Here is a 22,546-nt window from a genome sequence, read left to right on the forward strand (position 1 = left end):
GAGCACAGGGTAAGAATAAACTCCTGTGTGACCACCAGGACAGTGCTGAGGAGCCCAGGAGGCTGGAGTCTCCTTACCTACACCCAGGTGAGCTGCTGGAACTGTCTGATAAGGACACAGATCAGCATTCCCTAAGTTCTCTCTCCTTAGGGGAAAGCAGCTCACATTTAGGAACACATGAGGAAGCTGCTCTCGTTCCTGCCTTGTGCTCTCAGCAGCCCTGTGTGCTTTTTAGGGAGCACACCCTGAAATTCCTGGATTTATGAGGAAGCACCCCTCATTTCAGACTGTGTTTTCAGCAGCCCTGTGTGCTTTTTAGGGAGTACACCCCAAAATTCCTGGATTTATGAGGAAGCAGCTTTGATTTCTGGCTGTGCTCTCAGCAGCTCTGTGTGCTTTTTAGGGAGCACACCCTGAAATTCCTGGATTTATGCTACAAGAGTTCGTCCCCTTCCTCCCTGAAAGCTGCTGTAAACCCAGGGTTCAGCTCAAACCAGTTTGCTCTCCAAACTGGGAGGACAGATTGGATACCACAGGTGCCCACATGAGGTTTTTGGCTCTGCAGGGCTCCCTCCTTGTCGTGCATGGACCCCTCTGATGGGAGAGAGCAGCCGTGGCCCCCTGTGACAGCCCCTGTGGGAGCCACCAGCAGCAGGAGATGGGTCTAGAGGAGCTGGCACACCTGAGGGGCTGTGGTGGAAGCAGGAGATGCTGAAGGATGGGGAGCAGGACTGGGAGGACACAGTGACACCCTGGTCACAGCCCTGCCTGCAGCTGGGCAGTCTCACCTGGTCCAGGAGCATCACGGAGGATTTGATGATCTCGCGCCACTTCTGCAGCTCTGAGTCGTGGTACTTCTGCTGGGACTCCAGCAACTGGGCCCACTCTGTCTGAGACTGGGGCAACCTGCCAAAAAAACACAGGCAAGGCTCACAAAATCCCACAGTTTGTACTGAGACTTTGACACAATCACAGAATGGCCAGGGTGGAGGAGACCCTAAAGATCATCGAGTCCAGCCCAGCCCAACCCCTCACCTAAACCCTGGCCCCCAGTGCCACATCCAGGCTTTGTTAAACACACCCAGGGATGGGAACTCCACCACCTCCCCGGGCAGAACATTCCAGAACTTTATCACCTTTCTGTAAAAAACCTTTCCCTGCTATCCAGCCTGTATTTCCCTGGCCCAGCTGGAGGCTGTGAGCTCTGGTTGTGTCAGTGCTGCTGCAGACAGAGCCCAGCCCCAGCTGAGCACAGGCACCTCTCAGGAGCTGTGAGAGTGATGGGGGCAGCCCTGAGTCTCCTTTTCTGCAGGCTGAGCACCCCCAGCTCCCTCAGGGGCTCCTCTCAGGGTTTGTGTTCCCAGCCCCTCTCCAGCCTCGCTGTCCCCTCTGGATGTGCTCAGTGTCCCAAGGTCCTTCCCAAGCTGAGGGGCCAGGGCTGGGCACAGCACTCCAGGTGTGCCCTCACCTGTGCCCAGGGCAGGGCAGAGTGACCTCCCTGCTCCTGCTGCCACTCCACTCCTGAGCCAGGCCAGGAGCCATTGGCCCCTTGGCCCAGGGCACTCTGCTGGCTCCTGCTGTGACCAGCACCCCAGGTCCCTTTGTGCCTTTGGTGTGAGGAACAGCTGCTCTGGCTCTTTTTTCCAAGCCTTTCCCTTCAGGCCCGTTGGAACCCCCAAAGCAGAACTGAGGGCAGGGGAATCAGGACAGATGGAAGCATTCCAGGTGCTTGGATGGGGTCAGGTGCTCCCACAGCAATCGTGGCTGCAACACAAAAACCACCCAAGTGGAGCCACCCACGTAATTCCAGCACTTGCACATCACACTGTGCAACCAGGATGGAAGTTCTGTACTTGAACACTATTGTAGTAGTCTAAAACTCACCAAGAGCACCAGAGAAAGATAAAATCAAAAGCTATAATCACCCAAAGTATCTATTTGTGGGGAAGTAACAGGGATGGTATGGGAAGATAGTAATTCCCTTTCCTAAGGAGGAAAAGCAACACAAATAGGGCAAAAATTCCAACTCAGTGGTAGCACATGGCTAAGAATGCTTGAAGTGTAGCAAGGGAGCAACTGGGACTACAAAAAAGGGACACAAGGGGGCAAAAACACCTCAGAAAAGTGATGCAGGATATTCTCAGCCTCTAAAAATAGACCAGAGACCCTTCAGGCAGAACATCTGGATCCACAGCTTCCAAAACAAACCTGACAGACCGTGTGAGCCCGGCCCGAATTCTCCTCTGATACAAAGGGATCATTCTAAGATGCTGCTTCCATCCAGAGGGAAGTGTGGCCATCAAAGGAGGGGAAGTGATCCCCTCAGCCCAAAATTGCTGAACTTTTATTCACAGAGCATCCTCTGTGACCTTAACTCTGCTCTTCAGCTGCAGGGAAATGCACACGGGGGAAATGCACACGGAGGAAATGCACACTTCAGCTTCACCTGTTTTACCCAAAAGTGAGAGCCCAGAGCTCTGGTGTGACAGGAAAGCCTCTGGCACCCCCAACAACCAAGGGGAGCCCCAGCAGGTGTGGCTGTACCTCTCCTGCAGCCTCAGGCCCTGCCACGCCGTCAGCGTCTGCGTGGTGTACTCCAACATCCAGAGCTTGTAGAACAGCATCATGTTGAGAATGACCAGCAGCACCAGACTGCAGAGAAAGCAAGAAAACCACTTCAGGAGCATCTCACAGCCCACTGCCTGCCAGGAGCACCTGGGACAACACCCAGACCCGCAGGAAGGTGTCTGAGGCTCAGTCCATGCTGTGAGTGGGGATTTAATCTGAGTGAGCAGCCAAAACTTCACCTCGTGGAAGAAATGTGTGAGCCAGGAGGACAGACAGACAGAACAGGCTGGGTGGGTGGATGTGCTGAATGCAGAGAAAGGGAGGGAAATGGGAGAGTAAAGAGGTAAAAAAAGAGAGAGACAGTACCTGAAACAGATCCTAATGGGAGCAGGGAAGAGAAAAGACGGAGCAGCTGCAGGTTAGAAACAGAGTGACACAAACTGGGCTGGGAGGGGGAGGCTCAGACAGTGCAGGGGGAAAGGAGCAGAGGGGAGAGAGGCAGGAAGGACAGACACAGATCCGTGAGCCTGCACTGCTGGTGAAGTTCCCTCAGCACAGCTGAGCTCCTGGGGACAGCAGGTGGCCGTGCAGGCACTGACACAGACAAGGCTCACACCCAGCACTGCCCATTCCCACTGGGGCACTGACACACACACACACTGCTCACATCCTCCTTTCCCCATTCCCAGTGAGACACTGACACACACACACACACACAGTGCTCACATCCAGCACTGCCCATTCCCACTGGGGCACTGACACACACACAGTGCTCACATCCAGCATTCCCCATTCCCAGTGAGGCACTGACACACACACTCAGCTCACATTCAGCATTCCCCATTCCCAGTGAGGCACTGACACACACACACACACACACACAGTGCTCACATCCAGCATTCCCCATTCCCACTGAGGCACTGACACACACACTCAGCTCACATTCAGCATTCCCCATTCCCACTGAGGCACTGACACACACACACACACACACACAGTGCTCACATCCAGCATTCCCCATTCCCAGTGAGACACTGACACACACACACACACACACACACACACACACACTGCTCACATCCTCCCTTCCCACCCCAGCACTGGAACACCCCCCAGCCCTGCCTGCCCTGCCCAGCTCCTCTCACCCCCACCACGCCGGGCGGGCATCTCTGCTCCTCCCCAGGAAGAGACTCCCCAATGCCAGGCTGGTGCCTGGCTCTGAATAGTGCAGCTATTTTGCTGGAAGAATGGCCCACTATGACCAGTTCAGTCAGGCGGATGGCAACTGGCCAGAGGAATATTCTGGAAACACCACAGAGGGCTCTGTGACCCAAGTGAAGCTGTCAGGAGCTTGGCACAAAGCTTGGGGACCTCTGCTATGTTCTCATCATGACAGCTCCTTACACACCTCATCGATCACTGCCTGGGTGCTGCTGCAAAGCTCTGCATCTGTGCCCCCTCAGGGACCAGGGAACACAGAAAGGAGCTCAGCCTGAGCTGTCATTGCAGCCCTGGAACCCCAGCTTCTCCCCACCTCTCTGAAAGCCAGCTGGAGCTTAAGGAAAAGCTGAGCCCAAGTCAGAAAAGCCTGGATCACTGCTTTAGGCTGCTCTGCTCCACAGCACCTGCCCAGTGAGCACTGCAGCACCAAATAAATCCTGCTGTGAGCCCAAGGGCAGAGGAACAATAAAAACTGAGTTTAGGAATGAATCTGAGCCACAGGGACGTGAGGAGCTCATTCCCAGCTCAAGACCACCAGTCCTGAAAGGTGTGGCAGGAAAGACCCAAACCAAACAGTTCCTGCTGCTGAGCTGATGAAATCCCTCCAGTCCCTCATGCTTCAGCTGTTTCTTTACTTACTGTGCAGAAATCATCTCTCAAGGGTCCAGCTGCTTTCTGGCTGTACCTCTCATCAAAATCACTGCCCAGCACCAGACATGAAAAGGTTTTGCCAGCTCAGATGTGACAGAATCCTCACAGACACTGAACCCTGCTGGGGTAGCCCAGCGACTCCCAGAGAGCTCTGCACAGTCATTGTCCCTCAGAGCAGCTGCTGTGCCAGCAATTCAATCACTTGTTTGAAATTACCCAAACACACAGGTTCTATGTGTCATTAAAACCTGTAAACTGCATCCCTGATGTAAAAAAATGAAGAAATGAAATGCTTATACTTGTTGGATTTCTTCTCTTGTAGGTATTGACTCCTCTCCTTGCACAGGTGCCTCTGTCCCGACTGTCACTGTCCCAGACAGGTCCCAAACCTGCCTTTAGGACTCTCAGATCAGAGTTTGGCCAAAACAAGGGCAAAACCCAGGAGAAAGGAGAGAAGGGAGCACAGAACTCCAGGAGCACAGATGAACCAAAGGTGTTTAGTGCTGGCTGGGAAGGAGAGCAGAAAAAAATCATCACTTACACAAAGCTGATGACAAGGAGCAGCTTGGAGACACTCTGCAGGTGGAAGCCACTGGGGCTCTCCTCAGGGATGTGCCGTGTCTGGGTGGAACCTGGGCAGATGGGATGCATTTGGGATGGGAAACAGGGAAGGGCACTCCCTGATCCTCTACCCACCCTCCACCTCACCCCAACAACCCCATCCCTCTGTGACCAAACCCCTGCTTGTCCCCGTCCCCGAGGCTGTGCAGCTGCTCACCTGCCACGTGCTTGATGCGATGGGCAACCTCCTCATCCGTGGGGGTGGTCACGGGGCTGAGCACCTCCTCCAGGTGTGGCACCCTCAGGTGGGCGTGGGCGCGCTTCCGCCGCCGCACCGTGGATTGCTTGCTCACCTTCTCTTTGGGGGATTGTCTGTGCACCTCAGCCAGGTACGTGCTCTCTGTTTTGGTCAGCTCGCTCTCTGCAGCACCGAGGGGGAGCATTTGGTAGAGACAGAAAGGTTTAACCCCTCTGCTGTGATGCCTTAGGATTTCAGCTTTTAGAATTTTCACATATTTGTAACCTGCAGTTCTTTAGTGCAGAACTCCAAACCCCACACACAGTGGGAGCTGCTGCTTCCCCATTTGGGGCAGACACAACAATTCCTCTCCAGGATTTCAGCTTCTCTATTTTCCATCTATTTGTAACCTGCAGTTCTTCAGTGTAGAACTAAAACTTTTCTATTTTCCATCTGTTTGTAACCTGCAGGTCTTTAGTGCAGAACTCCAAACCCCACACACAGTGGGAGCTGCTGCTGTCCCATTTGGGCAGACACAACAATTCCTCTCCAGGCCTGGCACTCAAGGACCCCTCACTGCCTCAGGCCCCAGAGATGGGAACAAAAGGGAGTTGGGGCAGCAAACTTGGGGTCAATGCCTTCATTAGCTGGAGCTGGAATTGGCAGATTCACCCCCAAAATGCAAATGGACCAAAGTTATAAAAGTGTGAAACCCATGACCAATTCTCCATTTTTGGGTGGGTTTTGTCTGCCCTAAATGTCCCTGAAGGCCCTTCAACAAATAGATCTGCTTTTTAGTGTCTTAATTTTGCCTGGCCACCGTTTTAAGTAGCCCCAAAAAAGACATCAGCTGGGCCAAAGAAGCTGGCAGGGTCTGAGGGATCTGTGCTCCACATTCCTCACACCTTTTACCAAAATTTGACCCCAAACTGCCTGACAGGAGCAGGGAGCAGGATTTGCTGCCCTGATTAATCCCAGCAGTCATTTATTCCAGCTGTGGTAATAAATTGTAAGCCACCCCAAGGCTGGCTCAGGCTGCCCACTCCCAGGGAACCACGAGTGCCACTGTCACTGCCACTCTTACCCAAGTGACGGAAATAATCTTCCAGGCCGCTCCAAAAATTCTTCTCAATGAAGGATTTCACCAGCCCCCAAGGCTGCTTCCTGTAGCGTAATTCTGTGGAAACCCTGTGAGGAGGAAAAGCTCACTCATTGCCCTGCTGCTGCCTGGGGGTGATGTCAATTCACAATTTGTCGGTGTAAATCCAGGAAATAATCATGTACACTGTTATTTCTGGAATGCTCTCAGCCCTCCATGTTTCCAGAGGAGAAGCACTGCTGGAAAAATCCTTCCAAAGGCAGGAAGAGCCTCTCCCAGGAGCACTCCAGGGCCATTTGGCAGACATTTGGATTGTCAGTACTGAAGTCACACGGACAGAGCTTTGCCCAGCACCCAGTTCCTCTGTTTAGTCCCAGAAGTTCATCCTGTGCTTATCACAGACCCTGTGCTTATCACAGTCTGCAGTGCTAACAGGCTCTGCAAACCCCTGCATCCAAGAGAGAGGCAAGGAAAATCTGCAAATCCTCCCCCTGATGCAGCTGTAACTGCTCTGCACTGACACCAACCCAGCAGGTGAAAACCCTGCCCTACTCTTGGTGACAGGAATGTCCCAGCACCAGGAGAAGGAAGAAGTGACAGGATCCTCACAGACACTGAGCCCAGGGACTCCCAGAGAGCTCTGCACATTGTCCCTCACAGCAGCTGCTGTGTCAGCAATTAAATCACATGGTTTAAATTACCCAAGCTTCTATGTGTCATTAAAAACCTGTAAACTGCGTCCCTGATGTAAAAAATAAATAAACAAACACTTGTTGGATTTCTTCTCTGGTAGGTATTGACTCCTCTGTCCTTGCACAGCTGCCTCTGTCCTGACTGTCACTGTCCCAGACAGGTCCCAGACCTGCCTTTAGGACTCCCAGGACAGGTAAAACATGCTGGCTAAAACAAGGGCAAACCCCAGGGGAAAGGAGAGAAGGGAGCACAGACAAACCACAGGTGTTTAATGCTGGCTGGGAAGGACAGCATTACAAAATAAAATTAAAAAAAAGAAATAAACCAAGAAATAACGCCCTCAACCCCTGCTAACACCCCCAAACCCCCTCCCAGAGGAGCTTTTTGCTCATCAGTCCCTCCCAGGAGAGGTACCTGAGTCTGCTCTTGTTTCTGGCAACGCGAGTCAGCGTGTAGCGGTTAATGGTGTAGAAATAGTCGTGGTAGGGCACGTCGTGGGTCAGCACCTCTGCATCTATGACATAGCACTCGCTCTCCTGGCTGGCCTTGTACATGGTCTGCAGGAAAAACAGCACGGAACTCGCTGCGCCGGCACCGCGCAGGAACCGAGAGCCTGACCCGCGCTCTCAGAAGGCTCGGTTCTTCTTTTAAGATACTTATTATATTAAAGAATTACTTTAAGATACTAAATTATATTTAAAAAGGCTAATTTGTTATTTTAAGATACTATATTATATTAAAGAATTATTTTAAGATACCATATTATATTTTAAAAGGCTAATTTCTTATTTTAAGATACTATATTATATTTTAAAAGGCTAATTTGTTATTTTAAGATACTATATTATATTAAAGAATTATTTTAAGATACTATATTATATTTAAAAAGGCTAATTTCTCATTTTAAGATACTATATTAAAGAATAATTTTAAGATACTATATTATATTTTAAAAAGCTAATTTATTAATTTAAGATACTATATTATATTAAAGAATTGTTTTAAGATACTATATTATATTTTAAAAGGCTAATTTCTTATTTTAAGATACTCTATTATATTAAAGAATTATTTTAAGATACTATGTTATATTTAAAAAGGCTAATTTCTTATTTTAGGATACTATATTACATTAAAGAATTATTTTAAGATACTATATTATATTTTAAAAGGCTAATTTCTTATTTTAAGATACTATATTATATTTAAAAAGGCTAATTTCTTATTTTAGGATACTATATTATATTAAAGAATTATTTTAAGATACTATATTATATTTAGAAAGCTAATTTATTATTTTAGGATACTAGATTATATTAAAGAATTATTTTAAGATACTATATTATATTTTAAAAGGCTAATTTCTTATTTTAAGATACTATATTATATTAAATAATTATTTTAAGATACTATGTTATATTTAAAAAGGCTAATTTCTTATTTTAAGATACTATATTAAAGAATAATTTTAAGATACTATATTATATTTTAAAAAGCTAATTTATTATTTTAAGATACTATATTATATTTTAAAAGGCTAATTTCTTATTTTAAGATACTATGTTATATTAAAGAATAATTTTAAGATACTATATTGTATTTAAAAAGGCTAATTTATTATTTTAAGATACTATATTATATTAAAGAATAATTTTAAAGTACTATGTTTTATTTAAAAAGGCTAATTTCTTATTTTAAGATACTATATTATATTAAAGAATTGTTTTAAGATACTATATTATATTTTAAAAGGCTAATTTCTTATTTTAAGATACTCTATTATATTAAAGAATTATTTTAAGATACTATATTATATTTTAAAAAGCTAATTTATTATTTTAGGATACTAGATTATATTAAAGAATTATTTTAAGATACTATATTATATTTAAAAAGGCTAATTTATTATTTTAAGATACTATATTAAATAATAATTTAAAGATACTATATTATATTAAAGAAGGCTAACTTCTTATTTTAAGATACTGTATTATATTAAGATACTGTATTATATTAAAGACTTAAATATACTAAAACTATACTAAGAATAGAGAAAGGATACAGACAGAAGGTTTAACAAGACAATAATGAAAAACTCCTGACTGCTTCCAGAGTCCCAACACAGCCTGACCCTGACTGGCCAATGAGTCAAAGCAATTCCCGTGACACAGTGAAACAATCACCTGCGGAAAACAATCCCCAACCACATTCCAAAGGAGCCAAACACAGGAGCAGCAAAATGAGATCATTCTTGTTTTCCTTTTTCTCTGAGACTTCCCAGCTTCCCAGGAGAAGCAGTCCTGGGCAAAGGGATTTTTGCAGAAGATCTGGCAGTGACCTGCAGGGCAGCTCTGCTCTCTGTCACTCACCTGGGTCTCGGTGACTGTGGCAGTTTTGGGGGCCAGAGGGTTGGTGAGGGTGATGGTGTACAGGATCACTCGGGTCTGATTGCCGTTTTCCTCCTTCTTCCAGGGGTGAAAGATGATATCTGAGAGGACAAAACCACATTCCAGTCAAGTGGCTGGGGAGGGATCTCAGGTCAGTGCCCTGGGGAAGGGCACAGCCATATCACCAAGCTGGGGATGGGATTTCCTTCCCCTGGGGAGCCTGGCTGCTCTAGGGCTCAGCTGAGTGTGAAACAAAGGGCTCCTGTGCTAAATGTGAGTGTTTTCCCCTCTTCCAAGTGCAGGGAAAGGGAGAGAAGCTGGGATTTATCTCCTTCAGCAAACCTACAGTTACAGGGACCTGTGACCTGCCAAGGGATTCTCTCTGCAGCTCTGTCCGTGTCAGGTGTGGAGCTAGAAGAGCTTTTCCCTCACACTGTTAAGCCTTGAACAGAAGATCAGGCCTTAGGTGATGATAAAAAATAAGAAAATCAGGTTTTTTCCATAAAAAAAGCTGTTCCAGCTGTTAAAAATGTAACCAGATGGGCACATAGGTCCTGCCTGCTCTTGGTCACCACCAGCATGGGACAGCGTGGCCAACTGGACAAAATCTGCTCAGAATGTCACCTAAGCAGACAAAATTGCAGCTCCAAGGCAGAGGTGATGATAAAAAAAACATGAAAAGCCTTTTTTTCCCATAAAAAAGCTTTTCCAGCTGTTAGAAATGTAACCAGATGGGCACACAGGTCTTGCCTGCTCTTGGTCACCACCAACATGGGACAGCGTGGCCAACTGGACAAAATCTGCTCAGAATGTCACCCAAGCAGACAAAACTGTAGCTCCAAGGCAGAGGTGATGATAAAAAATAAGAAAATCAGGTTTTTTCCATAAAAAAAGCTGTTCCAGCTGTTAAAAATGTAACCAGATGGGCACACAGGTCCTGCCTGCTCTTGGTCACCACCAGCATGGGACAGCGTGGCCAACTGGACAAAATCTGCTCAGAATGTCACCCAAGCAGACAAAATTGCAGCTCCAAGGCAGAGGTGATGATAAAAAAAATAAGAAAATCAGGTTTTTTCCATAAAAAAAGCTGTTCCAGCTGTTAGAAATGTAACCAGATGTGCACATAGGTCCTGCCTGCTCTTGGTCACCACCAGCATGGGACAGCATGGCCAACTGGACAAAATCTGCTCAGAATGTCACCCAAGCAGACAAAACTGCAGCTCCAAGGCAGAGCCCTTCCCCTGCAGCCCCTTGGCAGGTCCAGCAGCCCTGCAGCTCACCAGAGAAGCGGCGCTGCTCCATGAAGTCCCTCTGGAACTGGGAGTCAGTGAAGAGCAGGTCGTAGAGCTTGTCCACGCTGAAGTTGAACACCTCGTTCACGTACTGGCGGCCGTTCAGGTCCTCGTAAAAGGCTTGGACTTCCCCTGTGGGCAAAGAGAGCCTCAAGGTGCAGCCATGACCCTCCAGGGTGATGGAAAGTGAGCACCAGGAGCTCGGCACTGCAGAAGGAACCTAAAGGAGGGACTTCAACTGATGCCTCAGGTTTGGCTTTTCTGTTTTTCAGATTCTGTGCTGCTTTAGTGTGAGGGTCTGGGTTCACATCAGGGCATGGGGAGCTCTGTGCACAGAGCAGGGAGACAAAACAATTCCTGCTCCAGCTGGGCACCAAGGACAAATGATCCAAATCTCAGCCCAGGAGCACAAACCCCGTGGGCTGGAGAGAGAAAAACAAGGGTGGGACTGGCTGGGCTAAAGCTGGGATGGGACAATGAACTGCAAGGGGCAAATGGAGCAGAGCTGATCCCAGGGAGAGACCCCGGGAGCGCTCGTGCATTTTGGGGCCATTTTGGGGCCATTTTGGGTCACCTTGGGTTCATTTTGGGGCCATTTTGGTTCATCTTGGGTTCATTTTGGGGCCATTTTGGGTCATCTTGGGTTCATTTTGGGGCCATTTTGGTCCATCCTGGGTTCATTTTGGGGCCATTTTGGTCCATCCTGGGTTCATTTTGGGACCATTTTGGCTCATCCTGGGTTCATTTTGGGGCCATTTTGGTTCATCTTGGGTTCATTTTGGGACCATTTTGGTTCATCCTGGGTGCAGCCCTGGCTGGGCTCTTGTGCTGCCCAAGGTGCATCCATGGAGGTCTTTTAATAAATCCCTGCTTTATTCTGTAACTCTGCCCAGCCTCTGCTCTAGCTCAGCCTGCACAAGGCAACACAACCCTTTTCCTGCACTGGTCCCAGGGCAAGAAGGGACATCAGAAGGGATAATTAATTACACTGCTTATTTTAGGGACACCCAAAAATTTTTAGGCTCATCCTAAAATGCAAACACATTCACTTTCTGCTGCCCTCAATGGGAATTCTTTGCATCTTCAGGGTCCAGGAAAGGATTTCATTAGTCCCCACTCCATTCCCTCCCAGGAGGGATGGGATAGGGCTGGAAGGAGCCCTGGTGGAGTGGCCTTTCCCCACCCACCTTCATCGTGGGTGTCTGAGGAGTCACTGAGCTCTGTGGGAATGTCCTCGTTGTCATTGAAGTCCAGGGAGGGGGAGTTCACAGGGCCAATGATGTCGATCTTCTCTCCCATGATGTTGGCAATGCCAAGGTCCTTCTCCACAGGACTCTCTGCCACTGCCTCCTCCTCCTCTGGGAGCACGCCATCGAACTGCAGCAAGGACAGGGCACAACAAGGGCAAGATCAGCACCTGCACATGGGCTTTACTTCAAAAAACCTCACATCTGTGAGCCACTCTCTGAATATTTGGCCTTGGCATATCTGGAAATGAAACAGAGAGAGGAGGACAGCTGCCCTACAGTGTTTGTAAAACCTCCTCTGAAAAAATCGGTGTTCAAGCTTTGAGCACCACCAGGATTTTTGTTCAGACAAGCACAATACTGTCCAATATTGTCCAGTACTGGTTTTGCTCCTGAAGAAGCTAAAAGAACCTGAGGTAACATCTAAACAAGGTCTGCTCTGCCATAAACCCAGGAGGGTACACCCTGTTTGCCAGGGAACAACTGAAGGCAGGGAAGAAATTATAAACCTTTTATGTTCAATGTCACCAATGTCAGCCAGGAGGGCCAAAACACACTGAAATTACTGGAACTGGCATTGCCAGGAGGACATTCCTTGCCCTGAAAGAAGGAAGAGATTCTGATCCTTGAGGTGAGAGCCTTCCTGTGGGCTCAGCTCTGGGAAATTCCATTTTATGGAGTTTATTATTATTATTATTTAATTTGTCCAAAACTTTTCATCCAGAAGTATAGAAAGGAAAAATTATTTAATGTGCCCAAAACTTTTCATCCAGAAGCACAGAAAGAAAAATGCTCTTGCTGCTGAGAGTCCCAGTGACAAAATCACTGACCAAGGACTGAAATCAGGAGCTGGAGGATGAACAAACCTCATGTGACCCACAGGGTGCTGAGCTTCAGGGAAAACAAATTCCTGCTGCCAGGGAAGGGGAAAAACTCACCGAGGCTGGGGCTTCACTGCTGCCTGTGGAGGTCAGGGTGCTGGCAGTGACAGATTTCTTTGGCAGCTGAGGGCTGGCTTCTGGCTTGGCCTCCATGCTGCTCTTGGAGGAGCTGTCGTTGACTTCATTCTCCTCCACGGGGATTTCCTCGCAGTAGCTGGGACGCCACAGAGAACACAGGTTTTTATGGTTACCCCTCTCACAACAGCTACAGCTGCACACACAGAGCAAGTGAGAATGTTTCTATGAAGTCTCCAGGCTGTCCAGAAGCAGGAATGGCTCAGTGCAGGGGAGAGCAAGCCCCATTTCTTTGGGTGTTTATACAGGGATTGGCAAGCATCAGCATTTTCTGGCCATGCAACACTGCCTGGCCTTGTGGCCGGGGTGCTTTGGCATTTCTGGGATTGCTCAGCTGGCTCAGCAGGCACTGCAGTCCCTCCCAGTGGTGCCTTGAGTTTTGGCTTTTCTATTTTTCCCATTCTGTGCTGCTTTAGTGTGCAGTTCTGAGCTTCACATCAGGGCATGGTGAGCTCTGTGCACAGAGCAGGGAGACAAAACAATTCCTGCTCCAGCTGGGCACCAAGGACAAATGATCCAAATCTCAGCCCAGGAGCACAAACCCCGTGGGCTGGAGAGAGAAAAACAAGGGTGGGACTGGCTGGGCTAAAGCTGGGATGGGACAATGAACTGCAAGGTGCAAATGGAGCAGAGCTGATCCCAGGGAGAGACCCCGGGAGCGCTCGTGCAGTTTGGGGCCATTTTGGTTCATCCTGGGTTCATTTTGGGAACATTTTGGTTCATCCTGGGTTCATTTTGGGACCATTTTGGTTCATCCTGGGTTCATTTTGGGGCCATTTTGGTTCATCTTGGGTTCATTTTGGGACCATTTTGGTTCACCTTGGGTTCATTTTGGGACCATTTTGGCTCACCTTGGGTTCATTGTGTGTCCATTTTGGTTCAGCTTGGGTTCATTTTGGGATCATTTTGGTTCATCTTAGGTTCATTTTGGGACCATTTTGGCTCATCTTGGGACCATTTTGGTTCATCTTGGGACCATTTTGGGATCATTTTGGGATCATTTTGGTTCATCTTGAGTTCGTTATGGGACCATTTTGGTTCATTTTGGGTTGATTTTGGGACCATTTTGGTTCATCTTGGGTTGAATTTGGGACCATTTTGGTTCATCCTGGGTTCATTTTGGGACCATTTTGGTCCATCTTGGGTGTAGCCCTGGCGGGGCTCTGGTGCTGCCCAAGGTGCATCGATGGAGGAGATCCTTTCAATAAATCCCTGCTTTATTCTGTAACTCTGTTCCAGGCCAGCCTCCCCAGGGCATCACCAGCTTCCATGCGGAACCCTCCACCTCCAGCTCTGCAGACATCACACATCCCAGATGTGTGGCAGCATCTGGGGCAGGCAGCCCCCCCTGCTCCCCCCCTGCTCCCCCAGAGCTCAGCACTCCCCTCTCACCCCATGGTGTTGAAGTCATCATCAGGAGGCACGTAGTCCTCGTCGTCGCTGGTCAGCCCCAGCTCGTTGCCGTAGCACTGGTGGACAAAGTGCCAGAGCTCCTTGGGGCACAGGGGCTGTGACAGGGACACAAACGTCACCATGGCAGCCAGGAGGGCCAAAACACACTGAAATTACTGGAACTGGCTTTGCCAGGAGGACATTCCTTGCCCTGAAAGAAGGGAGAGATTCTGATCCTTGAGGTGAGAGCCTTCCTGCGGGCTCAGCTCTGGGAAATTCCAGTTCATGGAGTTTATTATTATTCAATTTTTTATTACTTCATTTCTATATATACTCATATATTTAATTTATAGATATTTATATTTATAACTGAATTTCACGTATATCTATAGTTATATTTAATATTTATATATTTTATATATATTTATATATTTGTATAATTATATATTATTTCTATATTTATATATAAATATGCAAAATAGAAATATAATAACAATCGTATTTATATATTTATATATTTATAAACATATGCTTTTCATATATTACAGTAGTTATTTTAAATATTATTTATTTATATTCAAACATTACTTTAAAAATAATATGTTAATATGTTATATAAATATATATCATTATGATTTTTATAAATATAATAAACCATATTCTTATGAAATATGCAGTTATATAATATTATAGATAATTTTACATATTATATGTAATATTCAAATATATATAGAATATCTTTTATACACAATATCTACAATATATAATCTTATATATATACTATGCAATAATAAATATGTAATTATATATATGTGTATCTGTGTAATATATATGTAATATATGCAATATTCAATGTTTTATTATATTATTATTAAAATGTGGATGAGATTTCCCAATAACAGGGCTGGAATGTCCTAAAGGAAGCTCCAAACCTGCATTTCCCTCCACTTTTCCCACCTCTTCTGCTGTGCCTCCATTCAATGTCTGCTGCTCCATCAAACCCCAAGACTTTCTGAGGCTTTTCCCCCCCTTTTTTTAAATTAGAAGAATCCCAGTTGCAGGGAAAATTATCTAAAACAATCTAGAAAAAAATTTAAAAATTAAAAAAATTTAAAAATTAAGAAATTAAAATTATCTAAAGCAATGAAGAAAAACATTTCCTGCTGCAGTTTGGAATCAAAAGGAGTTTGTGTCACCAGACACCCCTGTGAAAAGTAAAAAAAAAAGGAAAAAAGAAGAAATTAATGATCCAGACCACTGAAAAAAGCCCAGATTTTAGGGCTGCAGGTCAGTGATCAGCACACGACTGTGACATGAGGCTCTGAAAAATGGAGCAGGAAAACTTGAGATTTAAAGATGTGGTACAGGGATGAAAGGGGAAAGAAACTTATGACCAACAACAAAGATTCCTTGGTAATGAGGGGAAACAAACCCAGGGAACTTTCTCTGAGTTGCTGGCTGGAATTTTCTCCCACAGTAACTGGGATAAGGCAGGAATTTTTTAATCTAGCTCCTCACAGCAGCAACCAAAAGCATGGGGGGAAAAAATAATCCCCTAATGAGGAGCTCTGCTCCTTCCCACACACATGAGCTCCCATCCCTGTCTTATCAGGAACAGTGGACTCAGCTCTTTCTCCCCTTTTCCTGCCAGCTACAGATCCCACATTTGGAAAAAAGAGCTCTGGAAGTGCTTCCTGTGTTTATCAGCCCCTGCCTCTGCTCCTTTTTGCCTTGACCTCGAGAGCAAGGGCACTGAATTTCATCTGGAGCTCCAAAAGGCTGCTCAGGTTCCAAGCACAGGCAAGGTGATCCTTTCTGCTCCTAAATCCTACCCCAGGTTTGGGGACAGGGTATTCCTGGGGCCTCATTCCTCCAGCAGGGTCTGAATTCCAGCCAGGACACCCCAGAATGCTTGGGAGCACTGTAACATCAGGGCCAGAAATCCCCTCCACACTGTGGAACAGATACTCAAAAAAACCCAGGATTTACAGGGTCCCTGGCACAGCAGGAGCAGATTTGTTTTAAAATTCAACCCACTGAGGCCTCACCCAGTGCAGCCTGCACCCACAACTGCTCTCACCTGGGTTGGGATGCCCTGAACACTCATTTTCTGTCCCCCCTGGACAGGACAAACTGCTCTCACTTCAGTTTAGGATGCCCTGAACACTCATTTTCTGTTCCCTAAGGACAGGACAAACTGCTCTCACCTGGGTTGGGATGCTCTGAACACTCATTTTCTGTCCTGTGTGGACAGGACAAACTGCTCTCACCTGGGCTGGGATGCCCTGAACACTCATTTTCTGTCCTCTAAGGACAGGACAAACTGCTCTCACCTGGGTTAGGATGCCCTGAACACTCATTTTCTGTTCCCTATGGACAGGACAAACTGCTCTCACCTGGGTTTGGGATGCTCTGAACACTCATTTTCTGTTCTCTAAGGACAGGACAAACTGCTCTCACCTGGGTTAGGATGCCCTGAACACTCATTTTCTGTTCCCTATGGACAGGACAAACTGCTCTCACCTGGGTTTGGGATGCTCTGAACACTCATTTTCTGTTCTCTAAGGACAGGACAAACTGCTCTCACCTGGGCTGGGATGCCCTGAACACTCATTTTCTGTTCTCTATGGACAGGACAAACTGCTCTCACCTGGGTTGGGATGCCCTGAACACTCATTTTCTGTCCTCTAAGGACAGGACAAACTGCTCTCACCTGGGCTGGGATGCCCTGAACACTCATTTTCTGTCCCCCCTGGACAGGACAAACTGCTCTCACCTGGGCTGGGATGCCCTGAACACTCATTTTCTGTCCCCTAAGGACAGGACAAACTGCTCTCACCTGGGCTGGGATGCCCTGAACACTCATTTTCTGTTCTCTATGGACAGGACAAACTGCTCTCACCTGGGCTGGGATGCTCTGAACACTCATTTTCTGTCCTGTGTGGAAAGGACAAACTGCTCTCACCTGGGTTGGGATGCTCTGAACACTCATTTTCTGTTCTCTATGGACAGGACAAACTGCTCTCACCTGGGTTTGGGATGCCCTGAACACTCATTTTCTGTCCTCTAAGGACAGGACAAACTGCTCTCACCTGGGTTGGGATGCCCTGAACACTCATTTTCTGTCCTCTAAGGACAGGACAAACTGCTCTCACCTGGGTTAGGATGCCCTGAACACTCATTTTCTGTTCCCTAAGGACAGGACAAACTGCTCTCACCTGGGCTGGGATGCCCTGAACACTCATTTTCTGTTCCCTATGGACAGGACAAACTGCTCTCACCTGGGCTGGGATGCTCTGAACACTCATTTTCTGTCTCCCCTGGAGCCCCAAACTCCTGGAGCACAGATTTACTGAGAGCTCTGCCTGCACAGGGAGTTATTCCTGCTGCTTTCTGAACTGCTTTCTTGAGGGCTGCTCCACTGTGGAATTACAGACTTCCAAAAAAAAAAAATTCCCTCTTGAGACCCTGATTCCTCAGCAGAGGCAGAGTGGAACCTGCTGTGTGTGATTTCCCCCAGAAAATGGGTGAATTCTCTGAGAAAATGGATGATTAACCCAAGAAAACAGGTGATTTATCCCAGAAAATGGGTGATTAACCCCAGAAAACAGGTGATTTATCCCAGAAAATGGGGGATTAACCCCAGAAAACAGGTGATTTATCCCAGAAAATGGGTGATTAACACCAGCAAAAAAAAAATTCCCTGCAAAAAGAAGGATTTGCATCTGCAGTCATGAGCCTGCTCTGCCTAAACACGTGTGTTTGCTGTCCCTACTGCCCAAAACCAGTGGTGTTTGCTGTCCCTGGGTGTTTTTTCAGCCAGAAGTGATGCTCCTGCCCACAGCCATGCCCACCCTTCCACCTCCCTGTACCTTGTCAAGCAGAGCATTCTGCCAGAGTCTGAACATCATCATGTACGTCCTGTCCCGAGCCCCAAAGGAAGTAAAAAAGTGCTGGATGGGGAGAGAGGGAGAGAAAAAATCAGCTCAGAAAAAGCCAAAAAACAGGAGAAGAACACACCCAGGCTGTTTGGGGTCACTTTCCAGCAGGAGTGAGCCATCCACAGAGCTCAGGGAGAGGCTCTCCCCGGGAGTGAGCACTGAAACAGCTCTGTTAGAGATGTGCTGCTCTAAAACCTGGATGTCTCACCTGGCCTCTCACCTGAGCTCCAGCTCAGCACAATCCCTGCTCCCAGCCCTTTTCCCAGCTTGGAAAAACCCCCCAGAGCCTCTGAGTGCTCTGCCAGCCACAGGGCTGGCCTCAGCCATGTGGGATGTACCTTTTCAGTGTCAGTGCAAACTTGGATGGCATTGGGAATGAGCCGTGCTGTCTTCTCCTTGGTCATGGAGCAGATGTCCTTCAAGCGAACTGTCAGCTGCAGCAGGCAGGGAACAACACCAGGAAAGGGGAAAAAATCATGAGAAAGGCAGCAGAAGAGCCCTTCCAAAGCAAATGTGAGCACAGCCCTGGGGCTAACAGCACTGGGAGAGCCTCACCAGGCAGGGAACAACACCAGGAAAGGGAGAGATTGGTGAGAAAGGCAGCAGAAAAGCCCTTCCAAACCCAATCTAACACAGCCCCAGGGTTGGCAGCAGTGGGAGAGCCTCACCAGGCAGGGAAAAACACCAGGAAAGGGAGAAATTGGTGAGAAAGGCAGCAGAAAAGCCCTTCCAAAGTCAGGGTGGGCACAGCCCTGGGGCTAACAGCACTGGGAGAGCCTCTCCAGGCAGGGAAAAACAGCAGGAAAGGGAGAAATTTATGAGAAAGGCAGCAGAAGAGCCCTTCCAAAGTCAGGCTAGGCACAGCCCTGGGGTTGGCAGCAATGGGAGAGCCTCACCAGTGTCTCCCAGTGTCCTTGTTTGAAAAGAAAGTGAGTTTTTGGGAGGCTGTGGTCAAACCAGTGGGTGCTCAGTTTTGAATACTGGCACCTGGTGTGGTCACTGAGGACATGGACACACCTCTGAGAACACAGGGGGTTAAAAGCTGAGGAAAACAGGCAGGGAAAAACACCAGGAAAGGGGGAAATTCATGAGAAAGGGAGCAGGAACAGCCCTTCCAAAGCCAATCTAAACACAGCCCCAGGGTTGGCAGCAGTGGGAGAGTCCCACCAGGCAGAGAACAACACCAGGAAAGGGAGAAATTGATGAGAAAGGCAGCAAAAAAGCCCTTCCAAAGTCAGTGTGGGCACAGCCCTAGGGCTAACAGCACTGGGAGAGCCTCTCCAGGCAGGGAAAAACACCAGGAAAGGGGGAAATTGGTGAGAAAGGCAGCAGAAGAGCCCTTCCAAAGTCAGTGTGAGCCCCAGGGTTGCCAGCACTGGGAGAGCCTCACCAGGCAGGGAAAAACACCAGGAAAGGGAAAAATTGGTGAGAAAGGCAGCAGAAAAGCCCTTCCAAAGTCAGGGTGGGCACAGCCCTGGGGCTAACAGCACTGGGAGAGCCTTTCTAGGCAGGGAACAACACCAGGAAAAGGAGAAATTAATGAAAAAGGGAGCAGAAGAGCCCTTCCAAAGCCAATGTGAGCACAGCCCTGGGGCTAACAGCACTGGGAGAGCCTTTCTAGGCAGGGGAAAACACCAGGAAAAGGAGAAATTAATGAAAAAGGGAGCAGAAGAGCCCTTCCAAAGCCAATCTAAACACAGCCCGGGGGCTAACAGCACTGGGAGAGTCCCGCCAGGCAGGGAAAAACAGCAGGAAAAGGAGAAATTGGTGAGAAAGGCAGCAGAAAAGCCCTTCCAAAGCCAATGTGAGCACAGCCCTGGGGTTGGCAGCAGCGGGAGAGCACCACCAGGCAGGGAAAAACACCAGGAAAGGGAGAAATTCATGAGAAAGGCAGCAGAAAAACCCTTCCAAAGTCAGTGTGAGCCCCAGGGTTGCCAGCACTGGGAGAGCCTCATCAGGCAGGGCACAACACCAAGAAAGGGGAAAAATCATGAGAAAGGCAGCAGAAAAGCCCTTCCAAAGTCAGGGTGGGCACAGCCCTGGGGCTAACAGCACTGGGAGAGCCTTTCTAGGCAGGGGAAAACACCAGGAAAAGGAGAAATTGGTGAGAAAGGCAGCAGAAGAGCCCTTCCAAAGCCAATCTAAACACAGCCCTGGGGCTAACAGCACTAGGAGAGCCTCACCAGGTAGGGCACAACACCAAGAAAGGGGAAAAATCATGAGAAAGGCAGCAGAAGAGCCCTTCCAAAGCCAATGTGAGCACAGCCCAGGGGCTAACAGCGCTGGGAGAGTCCCGCCAGGCAGGGAACAACACCAGGAAAGGGAGAAGTGGGTGAGACAGGCAGCAGCAGAGCCTCACCAGGGTCTCCCAGCGGAAGATGTTGCTGTAGAAGCAGATCCAGTTCTCGGAGAGGTAGAGGCGGCCCTGCAGGAGAATGTCTCTCTGGAGAGCACATGAGTAATCTGTGGGAGCACAGCACGCCGTCAGCGAGGGGCAGGAAACCACAAGACACCACTGAGGCCTTCGGATTTTTGCCTCTGAGATTTTCAAATCCTGAGCTGCATCAGGGCATGACTCTAAACTCTGTGCACAGTGCAGTTAACTCTTCACATTAGGGTCAGAAAAAATAATTCCTCTGGGCCTGAAACTCAAGGACACCTGACAGCCCCAGGCCCCAGAAAGCACAAACAAGAGAGAACTGGGGTGGGGAGAAAACTGGGGGATATGACCTCATTCCCTGAATTTGTAACTGGACAATTAACCAAAAGGACAAAATTTATAATTGTGTGAAAAACCCCTGACCATTTTGGGTGCAGCCTCTTGGGGAGGCTCTGACTGCCCTTAATGCACCTGAAGGCCCTTCATTAAATATTTCCTCTTCATGGATCTATTTAATATGTTTATGGATATAAACATGCATTAACATCGAGAAATATAAATTTTATCTCTAAAAAATATATATTATATATTATATATATTGTATATATTATATATGTTATATTTATTTACTTAATCCATATAGGCATGTATATATTTATAATATATATATAAACATGGATATATATTTTACATATAATATATATAGAATATATATTCGATAGTATATAGTATATTTATTTCTTTAATCCACATAGACATGGAGATATTTATATTATATATATAAACATGGATATATATTTTACATATAATATATATATAATATATATTATATTTACTTATTTATTTAATCCACATAGACATGGATATATTTATATTATATATATAAACATGGATATATTTATATTATATATATGAACATGAATACATATTTTACATATAATATATATAAACATATATGTTATATATGATATTTATTTATTTATTTAATCTATATAGACATGGAGATATTTATATTATATATAAACATGGATATATATTTTACATATAATATATATTTTTAAATTTATTTATTTATTTAATACATGTAGACATGGATATATTTATATTATATATATGAACATGAATATATATTTTACATATAATATATATATTTATTTATTTAATGAATATAGACATGGAGATATTTATATTTATATATAAACATGAATATATATTTTACATATAATATATATAAATATATATATTATATATTTTATTTATTTATTTATTTAATCCATATAGACATGGATATATTTATATTATATATATGAACATGAATATATATTTTACATATAATATACATAAACATATATATTGTATATTATATATTTTTTAATCCATATAGACATGGATATATTTATATTTTATATATAAATATGAATATATATTTTACATATAATATATATATAAATATATTATATATTTTATTTTTTCATGTAATCCACATAGACATGGAGATATTTATATTGTATATATAAACATGGTTATATATTTTACATATAATATATATTATAATTTATTTATTTATTTATTTATTTATTTAATCCATATAGACATGGATATATTTATATTATATATATGAACATGGATATATATTTTACATATAATATATAATATAATATATTTATTTATTTATTTAATCCACATAGACATGGACATATTTATATTATATATATAAACATGGATATATATTTTACATAAAATATATAATATAATATATTTATTTATTTATTTAATCCACATAGACATGGACATATTTATATTATATATATAAACATGGATATATATTTTACATATAATATATAATATAATATATTTATT

The 22,546-nt window shown here is 45.7% G+C and overlaps 1 protein-coding gene across 11 annotated transcripts in view; it reads right to left on the reverse strand.

The window, feature by feature from the left end:
• Positions 1 to 22,546, reverse strand: part of GRAMD1B (GRAM domain containing 1B) — a 123,354-nt gene that overhangs the window by 6,587 nt on the left and 94,221 nt on the right. For all 11 annotated transcript variants that reach the window (XM_059867285.1, XM_059867287.1, XM_059867286.1 and 8 more), the window contains 14 exons: positions 20,666 to 20,769; positions 18,645 to 18,740; positions 18,238 to 18,318; positions 14,366 to 14,481; positions 12,896 to 13,052; positions 11,898 to 12,087; positions 10,699 to 10,842; positions 9,401 to 9,519; positions 7,446 to 7,588; positions 6,324 to 6,427; positions 5,219 to 5,422; positions 4,982 to 5,072; positions 2,545 to 2,652; positions 789 to 906 (listed from right to left, as the gene is read on the reverse strand). In XM_059867285.1, coding sequence (XP_059723268.1) covers positions 789 to 906; positions 2,545 to 2,652; positions 4,982 to 5,072; positions 5,219 to 5,422; positions 6,324 to 6,427; positions 7,446 to 7,588; positions 9,401 to 9,519; positions 10,699 to 10,842; positions 11,898 to 12,087; positions 12,896 to 13,052; positions 14,366 to 14,481; positions 18,238 to 18,318; positions 18,645 to 18,740; positions 20,666 to 20,769 — 1,775 coding nt within the window. The remainder of the gene's footprint in view (positions 1 to 788; positions 907 to 2,544; positions 2,653 to 4,981; positions 5,073 to 5,218; positions 5,423 to 6,323; positions 6,428 to 7,445; positions 7,589 to 9,400; positions 9,520 to 10,698; positions 10,843 to 11,897; positions 12,088 to 12,895; positions 13,053 to 14,365; positions 14,482 to 18,237; positions 18,319 to 18,644; positions 18,741 to 20,665; positions 20,770 to 22,546) is intronic.

This window comes from Haemorhous mexicanus, chromosome 24 (assembly GCF_027477595.1).
Source record: "Haemorhous mexicanus isolate bHaeMex1 chromosome 24, bHaeMex1.pri, whole genome shotgun sequence".
Classification (NCBI taxonomy): domain Eukaryota; kingdom Metazoa; phylum Chordata; class Aves; order Passeriformes; family Fringillidae; genus Haemorhous; species Haemorhous mexicanus.